The sequence below is a fragment of the Salmo salar genome, chromosome ssa26, assembly GCF_905237065.1.
Source record: "Salmo salar chromosome ssa26, Ssal_v3.1, whole genome shotgun sequence".
NCBI classification, from domain to species: domain Eukaryota; kingdom Metazoa; phylum Chordata; class Actinopteri; order Salmoniformes; family Salmonidae; genus Salmo; species Salmo salar.
In genome coordinates, this window is record NC_059467.1 from 18,667,492 (window position 1) to 18,695,056 (window position 27,565).

Here is a 27,565-nt window from a genome sequence, read left to right on the forward strand (position 1 = left end):
GATAGGCTAATTGACATCATTTGAGTGTACCTGGGATGTATTTCAAGGCCTACCTTCAAACTCAGTGCCTCTTTGCTTGACATCATGGGAAAATCAAAAGAAATCAGCCAAGACCTCAGAAAAAATATTGTAGACCTCCACAAGTCTGGTTCATCCTTGGGAGCAATTTCCAAATGCCTGAAGGTACCACATTCATCTGTACAAACAGTAGTACGCAAGTATGAACACCATGGGACCACGCAGCCGTCATACCACTCAGGAAGGAGACGCGTTCTGTCTCCTAGAGATGAACGTACTTTGGTGTGAAAAGTGCAAATCAATCCCAGAACAACAGCAAAGGACCTTGTGAAGATGCTGTAGGAAACCAGTACAAAAGTATCTATACCCACAGTAAAACGAGTCCTATATTAACATGACCTGAAAGGCTGCTCAGCAAGGAAGAAGCCACTGCTCCAAAATCGCCATAAAATAGCCAGACTATGGTTTGCAACTGCACATGGGGACAAAGATTGTACTTTTTGGAGAAATGTCCTCTGGTCTGATGAAACAGAAATGGAACTGTTTGGCCATAATGACCATTATGTTTGGAGGAAAAAGGAGGATGCTTGCAAGCTGAAGAACACCATCCCAACCGTGAAGCACGGGGGTGGCAGCATCATGCTGTGGGAGTGCTTTGCTGCAGGAGGGACTGGTGCACTTCACAAAATAGATGTCATCATGAGGAAGGGAAATTGTGGATATATTGAAGCAACATCTCAAGACATCAGTCAGGGAGTTAAAGCTTGGTCGCAAATTTGTCTTCCAAATAGACAATGATGCCAAGCATACTTCCAAAGTTGTTGTCCTTAAGCCATTTTGCCACAAAGTTAATGTTTTGGAGTGGCCATCACAAAGCCCTGACCTCAATCCTATAGAGAATTTGTGGGCAGAACTGAATAAGTATGTGCGAGCATACACCAGCTCCCTTACACCAGCTCCTTCAGGAGGTATGGGCCAAAATTCACCCAACTTATTGTGGGAAGTTTGTGGATGGCTACCTGAAACGTTTGACCCAAGTTGAACAATTTAAAGGCAACGCTACCAAATACTAATTGAGTGTATGTAAACTTATGACCCACTGGGAATGTGATGAAAGAAATAAATAAAAGCTGAAATAATCATTCTCTACTATTATTCTGACATTTCACATTAAAATAAAGTTGTGCTCCTAACTGACCTAAGACGGGGAATTTTTGCTAGGATTGTATGTCAGGAATTGTGAAAAACCGAGTTTAAGTGTATTTGGCTAAGGTTTATGTGAACTTCCGACTTCAACTGTATTGCACTTTTACTTTCTTCTCCAACACTGTATTTTTGCATTATTTAAACCAAATTTAACATGTTTCGTTATTTTGAGACTAAATGTACTTTTATGTATTAACTTAAAATAAGTGTTCATTAAGTATTGTTGTAATTGTCATTATTACAAATATATAAAAATCGGCCGAATTTTATTTATATATATTTATTTATTTAAAAAAAAATAATAATAATCTGTATCGGCTTTTTTTTTGGTCCTCCAATAATCGGAATCGGTATAGGCGTTGAAAAGTCAATCGGTCGACCTCTAGTTTAGATATCATAGCAGACATGCAGACCCATTATTTGAACAATGTCACTCTCACAAAGTTATCTTGCTCTTAGATTAACTTTGCTTAAGCAGGTTCCTTTGCAAAATCTTTATCTTCTCAGTATTATCTCTGAGATATTTTTATCAAACTTATTAACCTGCAGGGCTTTGATCCAAGTTAGTGGAAATTCATGTTCTGTAATGGATCAAGCACCATAATTCTGTACTTATAATAGATTTTTACCAGATAACTCTCTATTATCAGCAGACAGATCTTGGCAGCATTAGCCGCCTTGATCTCATTTCATTTGGCTCAGCCAAGTATTTATTTCCTGAATCTTGTGATCCAATCTAAAAGGTAAGGGAAGGTGAAATGTTATGGGCATGAAAGTCATTTTCTGCCTCTTTCCAGCTTCAGTCTTATTACCATATTAGAATATATTCAAAAGGTTTAGGGAGGCGCATCTCTCGCTCTCTCATGCAGTAAAAACTTTCAAGTATGCTTTGTTATTGGGTGAAGTCTTTAACTTGTCCTCCCAGCATTATATTACATTGATTAATTGGCTGTTATTGAAACTTTGATTTAAAAAGTTCTGACATTCAGATTAATGTTCTCAATTTTGAAAAAAGTTTTTGGAATTCCATTACAATACTTAATTTGTGGCAGAGGAGAAACATTTTCAATGAGGTTTAGGTGGTGAGCAATCAAGGCAAGTAATAGCTTACTGGAAATCAATGTAGTCAAACATTAAGGTGCACATACTAGAACTTAATTTGATACAAAGTAAATGTGAGCCATGTTGACTTTTTATAGGTCTTTCATTGAGGAATATTCAGACAGTGCGTCCCTAGAGCTTATTGTATGTCATTGGTGTAATTGCTCTAGCCCTGCCAAACTTGTTAGCTGAGCGATGCGCTGTGAGTCAGACTGTCTGGCAACTGAGGACATTAAATCCGTTAGATGATTCCCAATAGGCTAGTATAGATCTGAGCAAATGAGACACAGGATCATTTACATAAGAAATTAGACTTTCGGGGGACATGCCTGTCCCATAAAGTTAGCAGTGTTTCTTGATACCCCTCTAGGTTTGCAGTTTTGTGGCGTAGCCAAAGGAAATTAGAGTTTAAAGTGTAACCACACCTCCATGCTAATTTGCACTCACTAAAGCATGCTCAGTGCTCTCCATCTGTGACCATGTGACATTTAATCAAATGAATGACTCAAGGAGATATAAATAGCACCAGTGCAACAGATTTTTAACGCCCACACACGTTATCCCACACTATCCATATTTCATTTACATTTTCAATGTACTTATTTTTAAATGTTCTCTTATATTTAGTAGTTTGTACCGTACTCAACTCCTCGTCTCTCAGAAAACAATATTAGACAGATTTTGGGGTTCTAAACTTGAGATCGGCCCTCTGATACGGCTGAATATTTCTGAGGGTGTATGACGGTTTTGTAGCAATTTAAGACTGGTCAAATGGTGAAGAAATAGTTGACTGATTTATTTCCTGAAGAATGCATCTGTCGCTGTATTTCCTAGTCTTTGTCCTAGAGTAAACATGTATCGATCTGAAATACATTTCTTTGTTTGAAAAAATATCACCCGTTGTTGATTTCTATACAAACATTGATCAAGGGTTTTTATTGTAAAAACCTTTGCTTAAGTGGCTGCTCTACCATCAAACAGACGAGAGGCAATCATCAATGGTACTTGAGACATGTACTGTAAAGATGCCTGTGCTTCGATAAGAAGATGCACAGTATTTTCATATTGATTCCTGACTGTCTTTGCATGCCTTTGGCAACCACTGTTGTTCAGCCACTGTAATGTGTTGCTGTGAAATGTTTTGATTTGTTTCCTGCGGTGGTGAGTTTGTTTCTGAGCAGAGGCCATACCCTACACTGAAAATAGAAACCCTTCATGAGAAATCATGCTCAGAGCGCTGTGCAGATGAGACTCACAAATTAAAAACAGAATCTTTTAAAATCTCCCCTCTTCAGAGAGGGAGCACTAATCCACAGGCACCAAGTGTAGTGGGAGTCAGATCAACATGATAGGAGGCAACAGGAGACGCAACTCCACTGACTGGTTTAATAGAGTGACACATCTAGTCTTTCAAAGACTGCTGTGTACCTCATTGAAGAGACTGAAAAATGTACATAAACAAAACAGTGTTTTTGTACTGTTTTTTTTTAACATGTACTTTGCTTTGGGGGGAGAGATGTCCCCTTCTGATCTCCTTTTTTTACGTTATTTTTCATTTTCTAGCCTGGAATTGTTGGAATAGGCCATATCTATCATCCGTGAACCACACATTAGTTTCTTAAGGGACGTCGGGGATGGAAATATGAGTGCCTTCCTGAAGGGCCTAGTTATTGTATTACTTTAATGAGCAGAAAGGAAGAAGGAGCAGGGTAAACAATAGTTTGTGGGGAGCAGAGACAACCCTACATCCACTCTGCCAGTGTGTATTTCCCCTCTCAGGAATAAACCCAGAGTAGGCCTACTCCCCACCACACCGGAAGAAATGGCAGCAGTTTTACGGGCGCCCAACCAATTGTGCTATTATGTGTTTTTTTTTCGCGTTTTGTAACTTTATTTTGTACATAATGTTTCTGCAACCGTATCTTACGGCAAAAAAGAGCTGCTGGATATCAGGACAGCGATCACTCACCTCGGATTAGACACAGATTTTTTTTCTTCAACAAGCAGGACGCACAGGACATTCTCCGAACACCCGACAAGGCCAACATCCCAGTTATTTGCAAGAGGAAGAGACGCAGGTACAGGGGACACAGAGCGGGATGCCTCGTAAGGATCCGTAGAAGGCGAGTGGGAAAGCTGCCGTTACCGTCAATATTACTCGCCGACAATAAATTAGACGAGGTACGATCACGAATATCCTACCAACGGGACATCAAACTGTAATATCCTATGTTTCACGGAATTGTGGCTGAATGATGACATGGATATTCAGCTAGCGGGATATATGCTGCACCGGCAAGATGGAACATCACACTCCGGTAAAAAGAGGGGAGGCGGTCTGTGCATACTTGTAAACAACAGCTGATGCATGAATCTAAGGATGTCTCTAGATTTCTCGCTTGAGGTAGAGTATTTTGTGATTTAATTGCAGACCACACAACTTGTCTAGAGTTTTCAGCTATGCTTTTCGTGGCTGTTTATTTACCACCACAGACAGATGCTGGCACTAAGACCGCACTCAGTCAGCTGTATAAGGAAATAAGCAAACAGGAAACCACTCACCCAGAGGCAGCGCTCCTAGTGGCCGAGACTTTAATGCAGGGAAACGTAAATCAGTTCGACCTAAATTCCATCAACCTGTTAAATGTGCAACCAGAGGGAAAAACATTCTTGATCACCCATACTCCATACAAAGCTCTCCCTCGCCCTCCATTTGGTAAATCCAACCACAATTCTATCCTCCTGCTTACAATCAAAAATTAAAGCAGGAAGCACCACTGACTCGGTCTATAAAAAAAGTGGTCAGATGAAGCAGATAAACTACAGGACTGTTTTGCTATCAGACTGGAGTACACCACATCAGTCACTGGCTTTATCAATAAGTGCATCAAGGACATCATCCCACAGTGACTGTACGTACATACCCCAACCAGAAGCCATGGATTACAGGCAACATTTGCACTGAGCTAAAGGGCAGAGCTGGCGTTTTCAAGGTGCCGGACTCTAACCCGGAAGCTTACAAGAAATCCTGCTATGCCCTGCGACGAACCATCAAACAGGCAAAGCGTCTAAACAGGGCTAAGATTGAATCATACTACTCCGATGCTCATCTTATGTGGCAGGGCTTGCAAACTATTAGACTACAAAGGGAAGCACAGCCGCGAGCTGCCCAGTGACACGAGCCTACCAGATGAGCTAAATCACTTCTATGCTCTCCGAGGCAAGCAACACTGAGGCATGCATGAGAGCATCCGCTGTTCCGGACAACTGTGTGATCGCGCTCTCAGTAGCCGACGTAAGATCTTTTTTAAACAGGTCAACATACACAAGGCTGCGGGGCCAGACAGATTACCAGGACGTGTGCTCCGGGCATGTGCTAACCAACTGGCAGTCTTCACTGATATTTTCAACATGTCCCTGATTGAGTCTGTAATACCAACATGTTTCAAGCAGACCACCATAGTCCCTGTGCCCAAGAACACAAAGGCAACCTGCCTAAATGATTACAGATCCGTAGCACTCACGTCCATAGATATGAAATGTTTTGAAAGGCTGGTAATGGCTCATATTAACACCATTATCCCAGAAACCCTAGACCCACTCCAATTTGCATACCACCCAAACAGATCCACAGTTGATGCAATCTCTATTGCACTCCACACTGCCCTTTCCCAGCTGGACAAAAGGAACACCTATGTGAGAATGCTATTCATTGACTACAGCTAAAAGTTCAACACTATAGTGCCATCAAAGCTCATCACTAAGCTAAGGATCCTGGAACTAAACACCTCCCTCTGCAACTGGATTCTGGACTTCCTGACAGGCCGCCAACAGGTGGTGAGGGAAGGTAGCAACACATCTGCCACGCTGATCCTCAACACTGGAGCCCCCCAGGGGTGCGTGCTCAGTCCCCTCCTGTACTTCCTGTTCACCCACGACTGCATGGCCAGTTACGACTCCAACACCATCAAGTTTGCAGATGACACAACAGTGGTAGCCTGATTACCGACAACGTCGAGACAGCCTATAGGGAGGAGGTCAGAGACCTGGCCAGGTGGTGCCAGAATAATAACCGATCCCTCAATGTAACCAAGAGTAAGGAGATGATTGTGGACTATAGGAAAAGGAGGACCAAGCACGCCCACATTCTCATCGACGGGGCTGTAGTGCAGCAGGTTGAGAGCTTCAAGTTCGTTGGTGTTGTTGGTAAATGGAATGAGTAGTAGGGAGAGTCGGTCAAGGACTGATTCGGACAAGGCGCTAAATTATATGACAAGCGATAGTTTATTCAGAGTGAAGATATTTGGTACAGCGTGCACGGACTCGTTCCAGTAGCTCTGAGGGAGCCAGCGGAAGAGAGCCCCTAAAACAATTTGTTTACATGTTTTATACAACACAGAAAGTAGGTTGAGTGTTGAAGTCCCGATCCTCTGGTTGGCTCAGGTCCAGGCGTTGTCACCGTCGATTGGCTCCATCTGTTCATGCGTCTTCCTGCGATCTTGCACAATGTTCTGATGATGTTAGGTTTCTATCAAAGCTCTAAATCTGGGTGCGAGTGCCTTGGATAAGCTATGGCATATGTGTGTGTGTGTTCCTGTTTTCACAGGGTCGAGCATGCCAGACACTGTTGCTGTTATCACGAGATGGGGCCCCCGCAGGCTTGTGGTTGGGCCAGTTCCTGTTAGGTGCTGCAAGTGGAAACATCAGTTTGCTTGTGTAAGCTGCATTGAGACACAACTAGTTGGTTAGTGGAAAACATGTGTAATAGCTGCAATTCATGGTAATAACGTTTGTTAGCTTGGTGCATGTTAGAGGCACACTAAGTAGAAAATCTTACAAATTCTTAGTGTCCACATCACCAACAAACTAGAATGATCCAAACACACCAATACAGTCGTGAAGAGGGCACAATAAAGGGGCACAACAAAGCCTATTCCCCCTCAGGAAACTAAAAATATTTGTCATGGGTCCTCAGATCCTCCAAAGGTTCTACAGCTGCAACATTGAGAGCATCCTGACTGGTTGCATCACTGCCTGGTACGGCAATTGCTTGGCCTCCGACCACAAGGCACTACAGAGGGTAGTGTGTACGGCCCAGTACATCACTGGGGCTAAGCTGCCTGCCATCCAGGACCTCTACACCAGATGGTGTCAGAGGAAGGCCCTAAAAATTGTCAAAGACCCCAGCCACCCCAGTCATAGACTGTTCTCTCTACTACCGCATGGCAAGCGGTACCGGAGTGCCAAGTCTAGGACAAAAATGTTTCTCAACAGTTTTTACCCCCAAGCCAGAAGACTCCTGAACTGGTAATCAAATGGCTACCCAGACCCCTCTTTTACGCTGCTGCTACTCTCTGTTTATCATATATGCATAGTCACTTTAACTATACATTCATGCACCCACTACCTCAATTGGCCCGACCAACCAGTGCCCCCGCACATTGGCTAACCAGGCTATCTGCATTGTGTCCCGCTACCTGTCAACCCCTCTTTTATGCTACTGCTACTGTCTGTTTATTGTATATGCATAGTCACTTTAACCATATCTACATGTACATACTACCTCAATCAGCCCAACTAACCGTGTCTGTATGTTGCCTCACTACTGTTATTTTTCACTGTCTTTTTACTGTTTTTATTTCTTTACTTACCTATTCTACACCTAATACCTTTTTTGCACTGTCGGTTAGAGCCTTTACGTAAGCAGTTCACTGTTCTATTCGGCGCACGTGACAAACTTTGATTTGATTCATCCTCCCCTACTCCCAGAGAAAGAACGGTGTCAGGAAGACGTGTCAGCTGCTGATGTGTTCTAATGAGAGAGTGCCCCCTTTACAGACCCAGTCAGAGAACTTCATCAGTCTCCACTGGGCCCCAGTATGACAGAGTACACAGCCTCCCAACCTGTGAGCACGTTAATTGGCTATTAGCTGTAATATGTGCTTTCAAGCTAGCGGGTGCTGGCACCAACCAAACTACAGTCGTTGAGAGAGAAGTGATTCAGTATGTCACGGCACTGAGCTGAGCCGTGTGGAGTTGGAGTTTAAGCTAATTGTGCGTTTATTTTCACAGGAGAAGTCTTGTTCTGTGAAGATGTGAGTGGTAAAGGACTTTGACTGTTGAAAGGGGCCGGGGGGGGGTTGATAGCTGGATTGGAGTTATGTAACCTTGTAGCATGAATAGATGATGAGCGGTAGAAGTTTCGGCTTTGTACACACAGGGAATAACAACAGTACTCCACCTCTTTAGCCCACACATACTAGAGTTTTTCATGATTATGCACTACATTAAAATAGCAGCACCATTGGTTCTTTATTTAAGCATCAATTTAGCATGTTCATGGTAATGTTTGTGTTCTGGTCCAAGTTTTTTGGGGGTAATAATTCCTGGCAGTGTGCATAAGCCAAAGCATTCCATCTGTCTATCCACGCGGTATGCTGACGCTGTTCAATGAGCCAGGTGCCTCTCTTGTTTCAGTAGCACACTAGTGTCTATTCCAGACCCCAGCTCACCTGAACACCTGCACAGTCAAACACATATATATTTAATGAAAAATCCACCAACAAACACAAATTCCTTTAATTGAGAGTGTTAAAAAACATTTAATATGTAAACAAATGTTTCATTTTGGTATTATAGTAAGGTTGGTAGCAACATGGAAAAATGGTTTTGGGAATCTGTTGCAGCTTAAGTTGACTACAAAATCCACAAATCAAATCACCTTTTATTTGTCACATGCACCGAATACATCAGGTGAAATTCTTAATACAAGCCCTTAACCAACAATGCAGTTCAAGAAATAGAGTTAAGAAAATATTTTAAAGAAAATATTTACAAAATAAAAGTAACATATATTATAAAAGTATATGTGTGTATATATATGTATATGTATATGTTATATATATATATTATTACCTTTTATTTAACTAGGCAAGTCAGTTAAGAACAAATTCTTATTTTCAATGATGGCCTAAGAACAGTTAACTGCCTTGTTTAGGGGCAGAATGACAGATTTGTACCTTGTCAGCTCGGGGATTCGATCTTGCAACCTTTCGGTTACTAGTCCAAAGCTCTAACCACTAGGCTACGTTGCCACCTAGCGTAGCCTAGCAATAACGAGGCTATATACAGGGGGCACTGGTCCCGAGTAAATGTGTGGGGGTACAGGTTAGTCAAGGTAATTTGTCAAGGTGAGGAGCAGCAGTGTAAAAACAAAGGGGCGGGGTCAATGTAAATATTCTGGGTGGCCATTTAATTAATTATTCAGCAGTTTTATGGCTTAGGGGTAGAAGCTGTTATGCAGCCTTTTGGACCTAGACTTGGCGCTCTGGTGCCGTGTGGTAGCAGAGAGAACAGTCGATGTAGCGCCTTACGGTCTGATGCCGAGCAGTTGCCATACCAGGCGGTAATGCAACCGGTCAGGATGCTCTCAATTGTGCAGCTGTATAACTTTTGGATGATCTGAGGTCCCATGCCAAAGGGGGAAAAGGTGTTACAGTTGTGCTTGGTCATGCAGTCGTGGGTGAGCAGGGAGTACATGAGGGGACTAAGCACGCACCTCCAGTGTTGAGGATCAGCGTGGCAGATGTGTTGTTACCTACTCTTACCACCTGGGAAGTCCAGGATCCAGTTGTGGAGGGAGGTGTTTAGTCCCAGGGTCCTTAGCTTAATGATGAGCATTGTGGGCACTATGGTGTTGAACACTGAGCTGTAGGTGTTCCTTTTGTCCAGGTGGGAAAGGGCAGTGTGGAGTGTGATTGTGTCATCTGGATCTGTTGGGGCGAATTGGAGTGGGTCTAGGGTTTCTGGGATGATGGTGTTGATGTGAGTCATGACCAGCCTTTCAAAGCACTTCATGGCTACGGACGTGAGTGCTACAGGGTGGTAGTCATTTAGGCAGGTTATCTTCGCTTTCTTGAGCACAGGGACTATGGTGGTCTGCTTGAAACATGTAGGTATTACAGACTCGGTCAGGGAGAGGTTAAAAATGTCAGTGAAGTCACTTGCCAGTTGGTCCGCACATGCTCTGAGTACACGTCTTGGTAATCCGTCTGTCCCCGCGGCCTTGTGAATGTTGACCTGTTTTAAAGGTCTTGCTCACATCAACTACGGAGAGTGTGATCACACAGTTGTCCGGAACAGCTGGTGCTCTCATGCATGCTTCTGTGTTTCTTCCCCCGAAGCCAGCATAAAAGGCATTTAGCTCATCTGGTACGCTCACGTCGCTGGGCGGCTCGCGTCGCTGGGCAGCTCGCGGCTGGGGTTCCCTTTGTAGTCCGTAATAGTTTGCAAGCCCTGCCACATCCGACCAGCGTCAGAGCCGGTGAAGTAGGATTCAATCTTAGTCCTATATTAACGCTTTGCCTGTTTTTTGATGGTTCGTCTGAGGGCATAGGGGGATTTCTTGTAAGCGTCTGGATTAGTGTCCCTCTCCTCTGTGTGTAGAGTAAAGCAATGCAATGCTCTCTCCATGGACTGGCTGGTGGCTAGCTAGTTAGCAAACGTAGCAACACACAATAATACCAAAGACAATATCAGCATGTAACGTAGCTAGTTAGCTGTAAAATTGGCAAAACAAAATACACTATCAATTTAGTCTACAATCGCACCATGTTCAACCTGCAGATCGATGTCCCTCAGAGTGGGGTCAGCATTCGCAACAGCAGATATACTTTTGAGAAGATGGGGAAACGTTGCCCATGCTACGTCAATGAGAAGCGTGGTGCATTCTGGGCGATTCTGGGATAAGGAGTGCTCTCCTTCAAGGAGGGAATAGGAGTTTATTGGGCACTAGCTCATAAACCCAACATTAGCACAAATTTTGGCAACAAGAAGTACATTATAAATATTTTCCGAGATGTGAGATTAACTTGTAATCTGTAGTATCGTGTAGTTTTGGAATCGTGACATAAGGGACTTGAGGAAAATAGGCACGTTTCTCGACATATACACTGTCTTTGAGAAGGGATTGTGTGACCATTAGCTTAGCAACTGCGTGACACAGCATGACCACATGAGTACAATAGTTCGACAGTATGCTGGGTGGGGCATTTTAAGGTCCATCATTTATTGGATTCCTATCTCCTTTCTATAATATCTCTGGCAACGGCAACATGCAATGCACCCTGGACTAAAGAGGAAGACAAATAGGAAAAATGCGCTAAGCCCTCCATTAAATTACACATTTCTCGAGGTTGGAATATCGCAGAAATAAGATCAGTGGCTCATTCGAGAGAAGACATCCTCCAATTATGGCATCGGCTAGTGTTCAAATCTGACATGTGCGAAAACGTTTATCATAATCTAAAAGTCGTATTACTGTTAAAGTCGGCTCTCACTACACTAGAACTTATCACAGGTTTGCGTCATACCGGACGGATTTCTGGGTAATAACGTTACACACAAGGGCAATTTATGAGGGCCTAATGTGTGTACTGAGGGTGTACATTTTCCTTTTTTTTTTTCGACAGGTAAAGATTTAGTGTTTTTGTCAACACAACTTTGCCTCAGTGAGTTACCATTTGTGCAGGGCCTCACCTTGGTGGTGTCAAAGACAAACGGTTCCTGGTTGAAATATGTTCCCCCTGCGAGGCCACCGGGAGTTGTAATGTGATTTCTTCAGTTTATCTCATCTTCAGAGTACTCTTATCACAGTGATTTCATCAGATAGGATACTGTTAGTGTTTTGTGGGGAAAATGTAATTGAAAATGATGGCAAGATATGATAGCTTTAAAAATATAATAATACTTTGTCATAATTACTTAATTGGGTTGGAAAGGGGATGTAGAGGGTTAATGTAGACCTTCAGTGTGTTTCTTCCCTCTGTCTCTGCTGACCTCCCCTCACTCTGCTGGAGAGCAGCTTTAATCCATCATCATGTATAGTATTTGATATGGTGCCTCATGGTACAGCAGCACAGATGAGCGCTGTTAAGTCTTAATTACCTATTATACCCCAGACGAGACATTCATCTCACTGAACAACTGAGGAGAACAGTGATCGGCAGGCAAGAGCGGAGCTCTGGTGCAATGTCTTATTGTTCTGAAATCCCTGTTTTCCCATAATACAGCAGAAATCCTCCCTTGTACGGTTCGCCCTGGGTTGATTCTGTGTGTTCTGTCATGGAGGTTAGCATAGGGAACACATGTTTTGCTGCAGCATACAGACCTGTTCAATGTATCTAACTTTCTCTCCCTCTGCGGTGGACCTCGTTTTGTAAACCTTCCCCTCGCCTCTCGTTGCCATAATCCCTTCGCTATATTGTGCTGTTTGCCTTCCTGAACCAGGAATAAAGGCACTTTGTGTGTCCTGTTTCCCTCTTCATGTTGTATCTCAGCCTTCCTCCTCTGTGGATGTGCCACAGTAAGCACATGGCCCTAACTGACTTGTCCTGATGTACACACAATGGAGCGCACTGACTGACTCACTTCACTAGGCTGGGCTGCTGCTGATAAGCTCTGGGCCTATGTTGCTGTTCTGTGTCTGGACCAGAGCCATCACAGTTTAAAGCAAAACCCCGCTGGGTCCCCCTTCCTGAGCCCTTCAGAACCCACCGCATACACACAGACACACACTCCCACCCACAGAGAAACAAGCCAGGAGCGAGAGACAGGCAGGGTGTTCCTCTTCCTATTATAGGAGTTGCAGTTGTAGGCTACTTAAATGGAACCGCTCAGTATTAGCTGAGGAACGCTCAACTTTGTTCTCTTATATTGAGGCGGGGTTGAGTTTTGACAACTGGTTGCGCGATTTGCTATCAACAACATTGAGCCACCATCAGTCGATACTTGTAAAAATGTAATTCTGAAAACGCTTACTTGTACCCATGTTTGTCCTATACAACTGCTGTCCTTCCGCTGTGTGCTTAAATTCATGCTTTTAATAACTTTTATTGAATACAACCACCAACTTTTTCCTCATTTGTGTTACTCATCTCAATGGGAATGTGCTTGGTAACTCAATGTTGTTGCTAGCAAAACGTGTGACATGCTATCAAAACTCAGCATTCCATAGCTAGACATGTATTGACATGCATCCTTTCCTTCTTCTCCCTCTTCTCCTACTGTCATGTTTTTAAGATACATTTCTTCTGCCTTCTACATTTTTTAAGTCTTGTTTTGAGGCCAGAGTGCTGTGAGTTATTGAACTGTGACTGGGACTTTTGTGTGTCAGCAGAAAGTGGGATAATATGACTAGCAATAAGCATTTATAAATATATTAATGCATTCATTTATAGTTCATTACACAGACTTGGTTCATAGTGTCAAACTCAGTAACACTATCTTTTGTCTTAGAGGCGATCATCACTGAATTAGTTACTGTACCATTTTTTTTGTCAGAGAGCACTGATCATGCAGTAGTTGAGTGCTTCCTCTACTGTGTTCAATGGGCATGAGAGGCTGCCTACATGTTTTAGGGGTTTCTGAGTTCTTGTCCAAACAGAAGAGCCTTTGGGATGACACACTGCCCAGACTAAGCCAGTACAAGTTGCCTAGGTTACCCTGTCTGCTAAACATCAACCCCTGACCCAGCCGACGCTCTAGCCTTTCACTCCTGAGGAAAGCGTCTCAGAAGGCCTAATTCATCACCAGCATAAGTAGTCACATGAATGAGCCTGGAGGCATGTTTGCTGGGATTGGCACACTTTTAGAACTTCATCCCGGTCTGAGCCTAATTGTGTTCTTCTCCCATCAAGAATGGAGGCATTCCCTTGTTCATCAAAGCAACCGAAATGTTCAATGCTGTATGTTTAACATACGGTACACAGCTCCAGGCATTATAGTGCCCTACACTAATATTGGCACCCTTGGTTAATATGAGCAACATTTTCATTTTTTTATCCTCTTGGTCTTTCATTCAAAATATCCACAAAAAATCTAACCTTTTTAGTTAAAGTCAAATAATTGAAAGAAAAAATACATTATCATAAAACAAATTGTTCTCAAATAATAATAACACTTTGTACAACCTCCCTTTGCCAAGATAACAGCTGAGTCTTCTCCTATCATGCATAATGAGGTTGGATAACACATGGCAAGGGATCTGAAACCATTCCTCCGTAAAGAATCTCTCCAGACCCTTCAGATTCCGAGGTCCACGCTTGTGGACTCTCCTCTTCAGCTCATCCCACAGGTTTTATATGGGGTTTAGGTCAAGGGACTGGGATGTCCATGGCAAAACCTTGATTCTGTGGTCAGTGAACCATTTTTGTTGATTTTTGAGGTGTGCTTTGGATCATTGTCCTGCTGGAAGATCCAACCACGGCCCAGTTTAAGCTTCCTAGCAGAGTCAGTCAGGTTTTGATATAATATATGTTGGTACTTGATGGAGTCCGTAATACCATGTATCCTAACAAGTTGTCCAGGGCCTTTGGAAGGAAAAACAGCCACACAACATCAAAGATCCACCACCATAATTCACAGTTGCGATGAGGTACTTTTCTGTATGGCTATCTTTCTGTCTACACCAAACCCACCTCTGGTGTTTGTTTCTAAAAAGCTCTATTTTGGTCTCATTTCACCATAGAACCGGTCCCATTGAAAGTTCCAGTAACGTTTGGTAAACTGTAGGCACTTGAGTTTGTTTGTTTGACAGCAAAGCCTTTGCTATGGCAACCCTCCCAAGCAACTTGTGGTTATGTAGGTAGCGTCTGATCGTAGTTTTGGACATTTTCTGACCCCAAGACCCAACTAACTTTTGCAATTCTCCAGCTGTGATCCTTTGAGATTTTTTGGCAACTCGGACCATCCTCCTCACTGTGTGTGGGGTCAATATAGACACACGTCCTCTTCCAGGCCGATTGTTAACATCTCCAGTTGCTTTAAACTTCTTATTGCCCTGATAGTGGACATTTTCAACCGTTTTCTTATAGCCATTTCCTGATTTGTGCAGCTCCACAACCGTTGGCCGCACATCATTACTGTTCTCGGATCTTTACCATAGTGATGAATGATTATGGGAACTTGACCTGTGTGTCAACTTTATATTTACACTACCGTCAAAAGTTTGAACACAACTACTCATTCAAGGGTTTTTCTTTATTTGTACTATTCTACATAGTGAAGACATCAAAACTATGAAACATCTGTCCTCCTTCCTTCAGGCTTCTTTTTCTTCTTTGGACTTTATATGGCAACCAACTTTACAGCATTACTACAACCTACTGGAGTGTGGACCTAAGTTATTCTTTCAATCACCCACGTGGGTATATGCTCCTGAAAACCAATGAGGATATGGGAGAGGCCGGACTTGCAGCGCGTTGGGCGTCAAAAATAGAACCAATTTCTGTTTTAGCACCTGGCCACGCAGATGCTCGCGAGCAGTGTGGGTGCAATGATTTGAATAACACGTATGTGTAAATTGCTCGCAACGCCATCAACATATGTTGCCAACTTCCCTTGCTTGGCTAATTGTTTGGACTGACAGCAAAAGATGGCAACGGGGATTCCACCAAGGGCATAAGACCATGGTAAGTGGAGGAGTGGTGTGTCTTTTATGAGTTTGAAACGCAGCCAATAACAAGGTTGTTCAGGAAAGTTTAGGAAAGCCAATGCCGCTCTGCACACTGACTCAAGTAATAAGATTAAATGCTATACTTTGTCACCATAGCAGGCTAGCAAGGGCAGAGATGCTGCACTGATTTATAAGGTGTGTTCCTGATAAAGACCTTCACCTACAGATAGACAGACCATTGGAGGTACTGTTTTCTGTCTCTGAAAGTATACCATTCAATCTGAGGTAAACAATAATCAACCATCTGCTATGTTTATTTTGAGTTTTAGATAATTCATTAAAAGCACATATTTCCTTCTGAATTTGTTGGATGTATAACAGTAGCATTAGTTGGTAATGTTTGTCTATTCTTGGTTTGGGAAAACACATTTGATACCTGGAAAATAAATGGACGTGTTTTTTTTTCTCTCACTGTCAAGCTTCATTTTCTTTTAATCAGTAACAGTGGGTTTCTGTGAAAGGGTAATGGTTCATTGTCGTGCTGCCATCAAACAGATTCTCATAGTGCTGTTATTTCAATTCTAGTCTGATTCTCACCCCATTTTTTTTCTAGATGACCTCATGTTAGGGGAAATGTAATTTGTCTTGTCAAAGCAATTGTTTTAGCCTGCTGAGTTAATCTGGAAATAGCTGTAGGCAATCTAGATTCATTGGCCCCTTGACATTTTGTTTGGTTTCATGTTCTCATTTTTTTTCTTACGGTATGTTGTTACCCAGGTTTCTGAAAAAAGCACTGTATAATAGTTACATTTTGCATATGAATTGCCTTATTTTTCCTTCATGTAGTGCATCCTATCACATGCCCACATCTGACAGACAAGGTTTTCATTCAGCCCAGGGACCTCCCTGACCGCTCAGTCCTGACCGGTGTCTCTGGAGCTGCTCTCCCTTACTGTTCTGTTACAATGGCCGTGCACACTCGGCCTTGTTTTGTGTATAGAAACCAATGACTACTCAGTGACATTCCCAACTCCCCTGTGTTACAAGGTATTGGCTAAACCCCTTAAACAAAGACTGTCCTCCTGCTAAACTTGAGCCCCACTGTGGTCACCATGTGAGATGTGCATTTGAGAAGAAATGGGAGACCTTGTAGGCTTAAGGTCATCACAGCAGCCAAAACAAAATGAGCAGAATGAAAACCTACAGCACTTCAGCTTGATTTTCTGCAGTTTTCTCTAGGATCATTCCGGATCCATTGAAAGCTCCTAGATACACACTATACTGAGCCATCGTAAAATAACCTTTTCCGCTGATCCCCTTTAGAGTAGTGTATGATGAAGCGACATTCAAGATTTGCACAAATGTATTGTCTTTTTTTCCTCGTCTTCACAGCGATCATAAATGTAATCGAGCTGTACAACAATGTCACATTCAAATCACACTGCAGCGTTCAGCTTTACAGAGCTTTCAGATGTATCATTCTGTCCTCACTCTGACTGACAGTGTAGAATCCCTCCACACTGGGATTTAAAGGAATGAGTGCATTAAATGACAGCCCTGGGGCATACAGTGTGTGGCTGTGAGAGTCATAGAGGAAGACGCAGAATCTATTTAAATTCAATTGGATTCCAGGAGTAAACACTAATCACATGTACCAACACTGAGTCTGTTTGACAGCTTTAATGTGTCACTTTATCACGCTCACTGGAGCCTTTATTTTTGTCGACTTGGTTAAATGTGTCTTTGGTTTACAAACCACTAGCCTGTGGCTGCGTTCTGCGAGGGCTCGCATCACAATGATTGACTACATCTTTCTCAGTGACCATGGAAATCTATCTTGAAAAGCTGTATAAATGGATAGTCTATTTTTTTATCATTGTATACGAATGTAATACTATACAATTATTTACTCAACATTCAGAACTTTCTATTGATGTGAGTATTGTTACTGCTTTCTAAGGTGTGATAGCGGTGTGGACATAAGCAGTGTAACATCAATTCATGTATTAATGTAAGAGTTCTACTAAGTGTTCTAAGGGCGGTTACATTGACCTTGTTATTGAAGTGTTCCTCTCACCTGTCATGCACCCTCAGTAACAGGCAGGAACTATGTGTGGCTGGGTTATACAAATATTCTATATTTTTTTTCTCTCCCTCTCTGGCTCCCACAGAAACCCCCCTGAAAGGAGAGGATGTTCTAGGAGACAAATCGTTTTCTGACTCGTCCCTGTTTGCCCACTGGGGTCAGGAGCTGAGCGCTGACAGCCGCAGGGTGGCCCTGAAGATGTTTCAGTACTACGGCTACAACGGCTACCTCAGCGACCGCCTCTCCCTGGACAGAGCCATCCCAGACCTCAGACCTGATGGGTAAGCTGAGCTATCCGAATAGAGCACAGAAAACCACTGACAATATTACCCACTTAAACTTCTGCTGTCCCCCATCAAGTCATACCAGCAGCCCAGGGGCTAACAGGACCTTCATATCCAGACTGTCTGATTTCACTATGGTCTCACTATAACACACTAGTTGTGATAGTTTTGGATGCAGACTATACGGAAGAGCACACATTAGAGTCCCCACTTGTTTGACTGTGTAGAGAGCATAAAAAACAAAGCTGCCTAGTGGGTTTTCATGTTGAGAATATGCCTCTGCATTTGACTCAAGCCTTCACTGTTTTGACAGGCAACAGAGGAGGAAAGTGTTACTTCAAAACAGCGGGGTGCAATTTTTATCTCCCATGATTACCAACTCTTGTCTACCCAGTAGGAGCATAAAAGACCCTCACTCCCCCCTGTCTATCTGTGGTTCTCACACTGTAAAGTTACATTGTGAATAGTGTCATATCTTATCCCATTGTTTGCTTCACAGATGCTTTTATCTGGATCACACTGAAATACACGTATTGTATTTTTGCTGTCACATCTGCTGTTGGGTTTGGAGGTCTGCCAGGGACGTTAACATAACAACCACCTCAACATTGAGACTACAAGTTGTCCAAGTGTCTGAGAAACAGACATCTGTTTAATCTAGCTAGAATGTTATTGCTATGAATGTCCACTTCTCTAAATCAGGTCCCTTCTTTCCACACTCCGCTCACAACACGTCTGTTTTCTCCCCAGGTGTAAAAACATCACGTATCCATCTAACCTCCCTCAAGTTAGCATTGTGTTTATCTTTGTGAACGAGGCCTTGTCCGTCATCCTGCGTTCCATCCACTCTGCCATGCACAGGACCCCCTCCCACCTCCTCAAAGAGATCATCCTGGTTGACGACAACAGTGACAACGGTGAGCATCATTCGACTGTATAGAACTGAAATGACCCATGATGAAAGTGTACTGCAACAAAGTGTTTTGTCTGAAGCAGCCGCAGCTTGCCCATATTTTGTTTGATTGCCTTTTCCTTTGAGAACTTGAGCAGTGGTACTTCTCTTTCGCTCTGGGCCTTGGCTCTGTTGGCCTCCAGTTTCTGTGAGAATCTTCTAGTCTTAGTAATTACCCCTTTGTTTCTTGTAGACTATCTTTCTCTAATCTAGCTCTTTAATGTCCTTAATTATGGGCTGTGCTCACTGAATTTAAAGGATAGGTGAAAGAATACTAATTAGCAGGGAGATCTGCCTGATGGTAGATTACCATCCAGAAAGGTAATTAAGTATTTTGAATTTTATTATGGCCTCCCAGCTGTGTGAGCCCACTGGTTCTGAGATCTGTCTCAAACTGTGCCTGGTTTAAAACACCAGCTGATCCTATGGAGTCTCACCACAAGCACAGTCTTTAAAACAGTGCAGCCGTATCGGTGAGCGGCCTGTGTCTACTGTTAATGGCCACCGTCACACGGTCTGGTGTGGAGGGGAAGGCTGATTAAAGATGAAGCCAGCTGTGAGATGTAGGCAAACATCCTGCTGTTGTAGAGTTTGCAGGACTACATCACTAAAACTCAATAATGCCAGCTATCAGTTGGTGCAGACTGCTGATTGGAGAGAATGCTGTTGGGTGGGTCAGTGGGTTGGGTCAGACAGAAGAACCTCATACTCTCCCTGCTGGTATAAGAACTAATTTAAAGATATCCCTCTTTCCTTTTCTCCCTAGTCTCTTCTCTCCTCTCTATCCTGCTGTGCACTCAACCTCCTGCACCCTTCTTCTAATCCGTAGGTACCTGAGGCACACTTTATTGCCTCAGCGAGTTGACAGCCTCCTGGGACAGTCCATTATTACCTGGGTACGGGGGGTAGGCTGAGTGCCCCTGTCTGGAGATGCCATCTGTTTCCCCCCCTAAGTGAGGTGAAATTCCAAAGGTTGTTGCCGTCCTCTCTCAGCTCAAGTGGATTACCGTGTCCCATGGAGTCTTTGATTTTATCACGTAATTGGGAGGCAGAGAGCAGCCCCTGAGGTCCCTCAGGAAAGCTAGTCACGCCGTGACATTTTGCTAATGGCATTGCAACCTGTTTGCCAGAGCATTCTGTCAGATTAAAGCTGATAGATTTACCCTTATCATTATCGTCATGATTGCTAATCTTATCTCTACTAAACATTGTCAGCCTGTTGACCCGTGCTGTTGCCGAGGCCGTTTCAGGGGGTCACCATCTAGCTGCGGTCCTCCAGGAGCATCATAATGGGAATCTCTGTCTGCAGAGAGAGTTCACCTCCACCCAGCATTAGCATGCAGGAGACACTGTGACCGTTGAGGGGAAGAAAGGCCAATTTACCTGGCTGATTGGATGATGTACCCGGCCTGAGGAAGACATGTCTCCGTGCCACAGGGACTCTGACAGGTGTCCAATCATCTGACTGATTGGAGGAAGGCTCAAGATTTCATTGGAAGCCAAGCAGGATTTGGAATGGCTGCCAATGACTCCTCAGTGTTTCAACATTGAGCTACACACTACTGTATTTAAGGATAATTGTAGACAGCAGAACTTATATTGTTTGGAATGTTGTCAGTCCTTAGTTGAACCTGTCGTCTTGTGTATTTCTCTGTATTCAAATCAGCATGAGGTCATCTGACAGGGTTGTATCACAGAGTGAGTTTCTAAATGATTATCATTACAAACAGGCAATGAGAACCCCTTAGGCACATCCTAACAGACAGAGTAGAATATCTATGAGGGTGTCATGCCTTGTTATCCAGCTACTCTCCATTGCAGGGAGAAAGGCCGTATATCACAGGGCTAGAGCAAGAAGCATGAAGGAGGATCCATCTTTGTCCGTCTACTCTGTCGCTCTCTGGGCCCTCATCTTCTCTCAGACTCCATACATCAGTCTCTCTTTCATTTGCCCTCTCTCTCTCTCTCGCACTCTCTTTCCCTCGCTCTCTCTTGGTCTGGGTGGAGTGACGAGGATTTGTTCATGTATTACATTCACAGCCCTGACAGTTGCCAACCCAGGCTCATTTTGAGTGATGGATGGCAGCCTCTGTGTCTCGCCAACTCCCAGCTTTTAGCTACAGTACATACAGAAACTTTGACTCAACAACAAGGATTGGGTCCATCCCCCCTGGATTATAAACTCCTCAGCTGTGCCCAATTTAGAAAGGCACATTTGGAATATAGGAAATGGCTTAACAGTGAGTTCCAAAAGTATTGGGAGAGTGACGAATTTGTTGTTTTGGCTCTGTACTCCAGCACTTTGGATTTGAAATGATAAAATGACCATGAGGTTAAAGTGCAGACTGTGAGCTTTAATTTGAGGGTATTTTCATCAGCATACTAAACAAGCTGACAGTCTGCACTTTAACCTCATGGTCATTTTATCATTTCAAATCCAAAGTGCTGGAGTACAGAGCCAAAGCAACAACAAAATAGTCAGTCCCAATACTTTTGGAGCTCACTGTATATCATCACCTATTCATTATGCTTCTTATACAGACGTAGGATCTTAATTTGAGCCAGTTTGCTACAGCAGGAAAATAATCCTGCAGCAACAGGAAATGTGAATTATGATGTGTATTGTAATTAATGGATATTTTTGTAGGGGTTAATACATTTTTCGTAAGGGAAAAATCAAAGTGGAAATAACAAACCTCAGAAGACTTTTTAAACCTCAACCACTACACGTTTTAAAGGAAAGTTATCCTGCAACAGGGTGATCAAATTAAGATCCTACATCTGTACTGTGCATTTGCTTTATAGCAACCTATTATGTCCATGATTCTGCAGTTGTCTTCATTAGCTTTTTCCACAAATTTACAAAATGGAATAATATTTATGAAAGGAACTTTGAATCTATATGAAAAACACTTTGCACTTGATGACTTCACATGTTGCAGTTTTGTGCAGCTGGGTACTCCCACAGCTCTAACTGTAGGACTGTGCCTATTACATTCAAACATGAGAATTTCTTAGGAAGCTTCAGTTAGGGTATCAGTCATAAAAGATTGATGTTCTTGGTCATCAGCCGTTCCCAGGGTAATGAACCTGTAACTGCATGTGCTTTATTATGATTCATTAGAAACCATTACACTTCATCATTCTTCTTCTCAATTCACACACATCTGAATCTCTTAATTATTAATTGTATAAAACAAATGACTTAATGCGGCTGATGAAATGTCATCAGCACGTGCCCATAAGGTGCCAATTGCTTTCCTGAGGAGAATGATCTGAACAGAGAATGTCATTTAGCTACTCCCCATTCCATCACTGAACTGATATGTGCCACTCTGAAAGCATTAACACAATTTGTGAAACATCTAGCAACTTGTAACCAATGCTCATTTTCTGAAATAGAACAGCACCATCATTCACAGCACGTCCAGTTGGGCTATTGAACTTTCCCCAAAGATCGATGAGGGACAAATTTTGCTCAAGGATAAACAAAACACTAGTGCGCTCAGCCAAAAAGAACAACTATTTCAAGGGCAAGGTGTTGTGCTTCAAGGCAGCAAACAAGGTTCTCTCAGAACACAATCTACTTGACCTGAACTGGGACTGCATGGTGCTGGAGTGGTTATTATAAACATGTACCATTGTATTATAAAATAATCTAATTCAGTCATGTAGGATTCATACTTTTTTCCAATTCTGCTGCATGTATTATATTTGCTGGAAAATGCATCTTAGGTCGAGTAGAGATCTCATGTGAGATTCTATAGTACCTGGAGTTCCACTCCCTCAGACAATGTTTAGTATGCTGCTGTTCACTATGGGAGAAGGTTAGAATGGAAACTGCTGCTTGAGGGGAACTACAGCTGCATTATGGAAAACAATGAGGAAGCAAAATGGCCAAGTAAAGATAACACTCTCCATTCTCTACTTACCTCTGCTTGGGTTGTAATGAAATCAATGCCTCTGAGTATAATGACACTCAATGCTTTCCCTCTGAACGGGATGACCATCAAAGTGTCTTATAAAATCTTGAGAGCTGGTAGCTGTGCAGTGTCTACCCAGAATACCAAAATTGGTTCTGTGAAAGTTCCCAGAACATTTGTTAAGGTGCGGCAAATGTTCTCATAACACAAACACTGTCCAGTTGTGCTGATGATCATACATTGTTTGTATAAAACATTCGCCTGATGATGCAAGAATGTTCCCAGAACACATTGTCTGCGTTATTGCATAACTGGGAAACCTACCTAATGAATGTCTGGGGAATGTTCTGTGGTGGTTGTTAGATGTTTTAGTGAATGTTAGGAGAACATTCCAAGGATATTTCATTTAAAACATTTTATCAAAAACATTCTTTGAATGCTTTTGGGATGTTATCATCCTAATGTTAGGAATGTTCCCAGTTTGCTGGATCGCTACAAATGCTTTCTCAAAGGTTCTTCAGTCGATCTCGGTGGAGCGCAATCCCCATAGCTTTGTTGTAATGAGTGTACTGACTGAAAAGGGAACCACCCAAAAAAATGTAGGCAGGGAGGCCTTCTGTCCCATTCTCTGTGGATCCATTAGTGTTTACAGTAAGTCATTACTCCCAGGTGGACTGTTTAGTGTGGTGTTACACATGGTGAAATGTGTGATTATTGGATTATGGCTGCCAGCCATACACAGCACAGTAGTTGTAGTGCTTAGGGGTCCCTCTGTTCCTGGCCTGTAGTCATACCATCTGGTGAACATTGTGAGAGATGACTGATAGCACGTCAGATGCAAACAAGCAGGTGCCTGGTGGGGGTGTGCAGAGCCATTTACCACATCTTTCTACTTTATAATGATGCAGCAGAACGCTGAGACTTGAACAGGGGCACTTTGGAAGAGGCTATCTTCATACTGTAGGCATTTCTCTGGAAGTTTACACAACACAGCTCATTAAAGTGTATTTCATATTCTTTGTAATTGACTGATTTGGATTGGCTGGCATTTCATAGGCTGCTATTCCCCAATGTGTGATTACTCTGAATGTAAAGATTTCCTGTCCTGTAGAGTGAATTGTAATGTTTCAGGTTAAGTCAGTGGTACCACAGAGTTGTTTCACCTGTGTGTTAACTGGAACTATCTGTCCGCTGACGTCAGTTGATATCAGGTGGTTGACCTCATGTTTCCTTCAGTTGGAGACTTGCTTTGATATGTTGATTTAGTAGCCCTTTACACTCGTACCCCTATACGGGTTGAAAATGGCAGATTTGGACACTGATAAGCGCCTAAATTGGAACGCAGTGGCTGCACAGTTACATGCTATACATGACGTCAGAGCTCAGGGTCTTTACAGCTCATTATGAGTTTTCAATGACTGCCGTTCTGAATTTGAGCACCGCGCACGACGACATCTCATTGACGAAAGTTGAAGGAGAGGCAGCGTAACATTTCAGTTTACATAATATGTATATTCACTTTTCAATTCACATTAGCAACGGGACGTCATGTGCCGCTAGAGGGTTCGGCGCTCGGCAACGGACATTTTACCATAAATATTCCTATGAACTATCCCAGTAGACTATAGCCACAACCAGTATGCTTCAACTATGCAAGCGACTTCATCTTAACCAGATTACACGTTTGAAAAATGGAACCAAACCACATTATACTCTTGAATAAGGCAACAATTCACAAGCGTGTGCAGACAGTAAGTTGGGCCAGTAACCGAAGCAAGGCAGTTAACCCCCAACAAAAACAGCTCCCCGGGCACCGGTGATGTCGATTTAAGGCAGCCCCCCGCACCCCTCCGATTCATGCATTCAGTTGTGCAACTGATTAGGTATCCCCTTTCCCTACACATTGCATTTTAGCTTCAAGACATAAGCACAGTTGGTAAAAGCATGTCTTTATCAAGTAACTTTAGCCTATCAAAAATGAAAGTTTAGGCCTAAGTACAGTAGGCCTACCTAAGTCAGGCTTCATTTTGATCAATATCATGAAAATAATTTGGTCTACGTGGTAAAATGGCTCTAGGGTATCACGTTTCAGGTAAGACCCAGATGCAGACAGTGTCAAAGCAACAACAGAATATTACTAGTACAGGGGCAGGCAAAACAACAGGTCAAGGGCAGGCAGAGGTCAGTAATCCAGATAGGGTGCAAAAGGTCCAGAACGGCAGGCAGTCTCAGGGTCACAGTAGGCAGGGGTCAATAATCCAGTGTTGTGTGGCAAGCTACAGAATGGCAGGCAGGCAGAATGATCAAAACCGGGAAAAACTAGAACAGACAGGCGCAAGGGGGAAAACACTGGTAGGTTTCACAAAACTGGCAACAGAGAACACAGGTATAAATACACTGGGGATAATGGGGAAGATTGGCGACACCTGGAGGGGTGTGGAGACCAGCACAAAGACAGGTGGAACAGATCCGGGTGTGACAGGGCAGTTTAGGACTTTAATGTTGAATGTGTTCAGTGAGAATTGCAACTGTTGGATTGAATGTAAATCATTTTATTTTTGAAGCTGTAATGTTGATTCTAATTTAGTTTTATTTGTATTTAATTTGTACTGATCACTTTGAATTGTTGTATTGCTGACCCTAGTTTCATTTACAATGATTCCCGTGTGTGTGTTTGTGTGTAAAATAAAAGCAAATTGACTGAAAACGTGAGTATACTATATAAGCAAATTCACTGGGGAGTTGCGATGAGCTGTTTTTATATGAACCCCATACCCGCCACCCCAAAAAAGAAATGTATTGATATGCCTCATGATTTTCCAACTCTTGCGCAATTAATCTGTGCTTCAGGCTTATCAACTACAGCCTAGAACAACTACAGCTGCAGATAGCCTAAATCCCATCTGGGCTGGTCAGGGGAAACGAAGCGGTAACATGTATTTATAGCCTAAGCTATGCATTTATGGCCTAGTATAGGCCCATTTTATTTGTATTCTGAGAAAATGTGAATGTGATCAAATTTGGTTTATATCTATCTATCCTTTTATATTTTTTGTTGTTGACTGGAATTAATCAATCAACACAATAGTGATGGCATGCTGTGTTAATAACTTAATTGCAGATGCCAAGGTCTACACGACGCAAACCTGCATATAGCGCACTCAGCCCTGTTATTAGTCATTTGTCCAATCGCAGTTGTCTCTTTGTCTGTGTGAAGGACATGTACATCTGTGTGTAAATTTGTTAGTTTTAAAATACAATTAATATGAACAAGTACAATGTTTCTGCTGTTTTTACAGGATTTTTATGTTTTCATCATACCTATGGCCAGGAGTTTTTCCAGGAGTTTAAAAAACAACAACATGATCTGATTAGAAAGATAATCTGGTCCCATCATAACCTATATACAACCGTTTTTACAGCTGAGTAATTGTCTACAACTAGGGTCCGGAGTTGGTTAGGTTACCAGATCAGGAAAAACACTGGGCCCCAGAAACTATTTTCCCACCCCACCACTCTGGGACCATTGGCCTTGTGATTAGAGTGCCCACCCTGAGATTGGAAGGTTGGGAGTTTGATCCTCGGGCAAGTTATACCAAAGACTGTAAAAATGGGACCTGACTTGGGCTCCCGAGTGGCACAGCGGTCTAAGGCACTGCACTACAGTCCCGGGTTCGAATCAAGGCTGTATCACATCCGGCCCTGATTGGGAGTCCCATAGTGCGGCGCATAATTGGCCCAGCGTTGTCCGGGTTTGGCCGGGGTAGGCTGTCATTGTAAATAAGAATTTGTTCTTAACTGACTTGCCTAGTTAAATAAAGGTTAAATAAAAAATGTGTGTCTGCTTGACACTCACCATTAAGGAGATTGGGGGTAATGCCCTGCTATAGACTAGTGTCCTGTCCAAGGGGTTTACTTGTACATCAAGCTGCCTCATGCTACAGAAACAGGAGATAGGCTCCTGCTCATATGTGCTGTTCCAGCTTACACAAGCCAAGGCTACTTACTTACTTTACTCTGGGACCTGTGATGCCACCTCTGAAATCACCACACAATGTTAAAAATGTATATATCCTTTTTGTATGGTCTACTATTGACATTATACATTTATTTTGGTGGTGGGGATGGGCTTCCATAGTTTTATGTGGCTCAGTGCAGGTAAAAACTGAATAAAATCAGTCTCAAATATTAGGAAAATGTTAACATTTCAGCTATTTCAAAATGATTGCTCTAGGAGTGTTGGCCTGAACAAGCAATTCTGTTCACACTGCCTTGCTTCAAGGGGGGCAACTGTCGGGCAAGCGTGGTGCGCTCCCTCTGAAGGTAGATGTAGAGATGTAGAATGTTTGCAAGTTCACATTATTAAAAACAGTATAGCCAAGGGTATTCTCTCAACCTCTAGAGAATCTGTCGTAGTGTGAAAAGGGTCAAAGTTGCCCCCACCACCCCTGCTAATTGGGCAACTTTTGCAACTTTTTTGTTTGAGTGATGGAAATGGTGTGTGCATATGACGAGGACTCAATGTATTTTGAAAGATGAGAT

At 42.8% G+C, this 27,565-nt stretch overlaps 1 protein-coding gene across 6 annotated transcripts in view; it reads left to right on the forward strand.

Moving 5' to 3' along the window:
- LOC106587200 (polypeptide N-acetylgalactosaminyltransferase 18) overlaps window positions 1–27,565 on the forward strand; it is a 90,644-nt gene that overhangs the window by 25,488 nt on the left and 37,591 nt on the right. For 5 of the 6 annotated variants that reach the window (XR_001324384.2, XR_001324386.2, XR_001324385.2 and 2 more), the window contains exons 2-3: window positions 17,950–18,145; window positions 18,899–19,065. Coding sequence is in view for 2 of the 6 variants with exons in the window: in XM_014175328.2 (XP_014030803.1) it covers window positions 17,950–18,145; window positions 18,899–19,065 (363 nt within the window). In the remaining 4 variants the exon portion in view is untranslated. Of the gene's footprint in view, window positions 1–6,931; window positions 7,042–17,949; window positions 18,146–18,898; window positions 19,066–27,565 lie in introns of all 6 variants that reach the window. The other variant, XM_045708033.1, reaches the window with a different exon arrangement.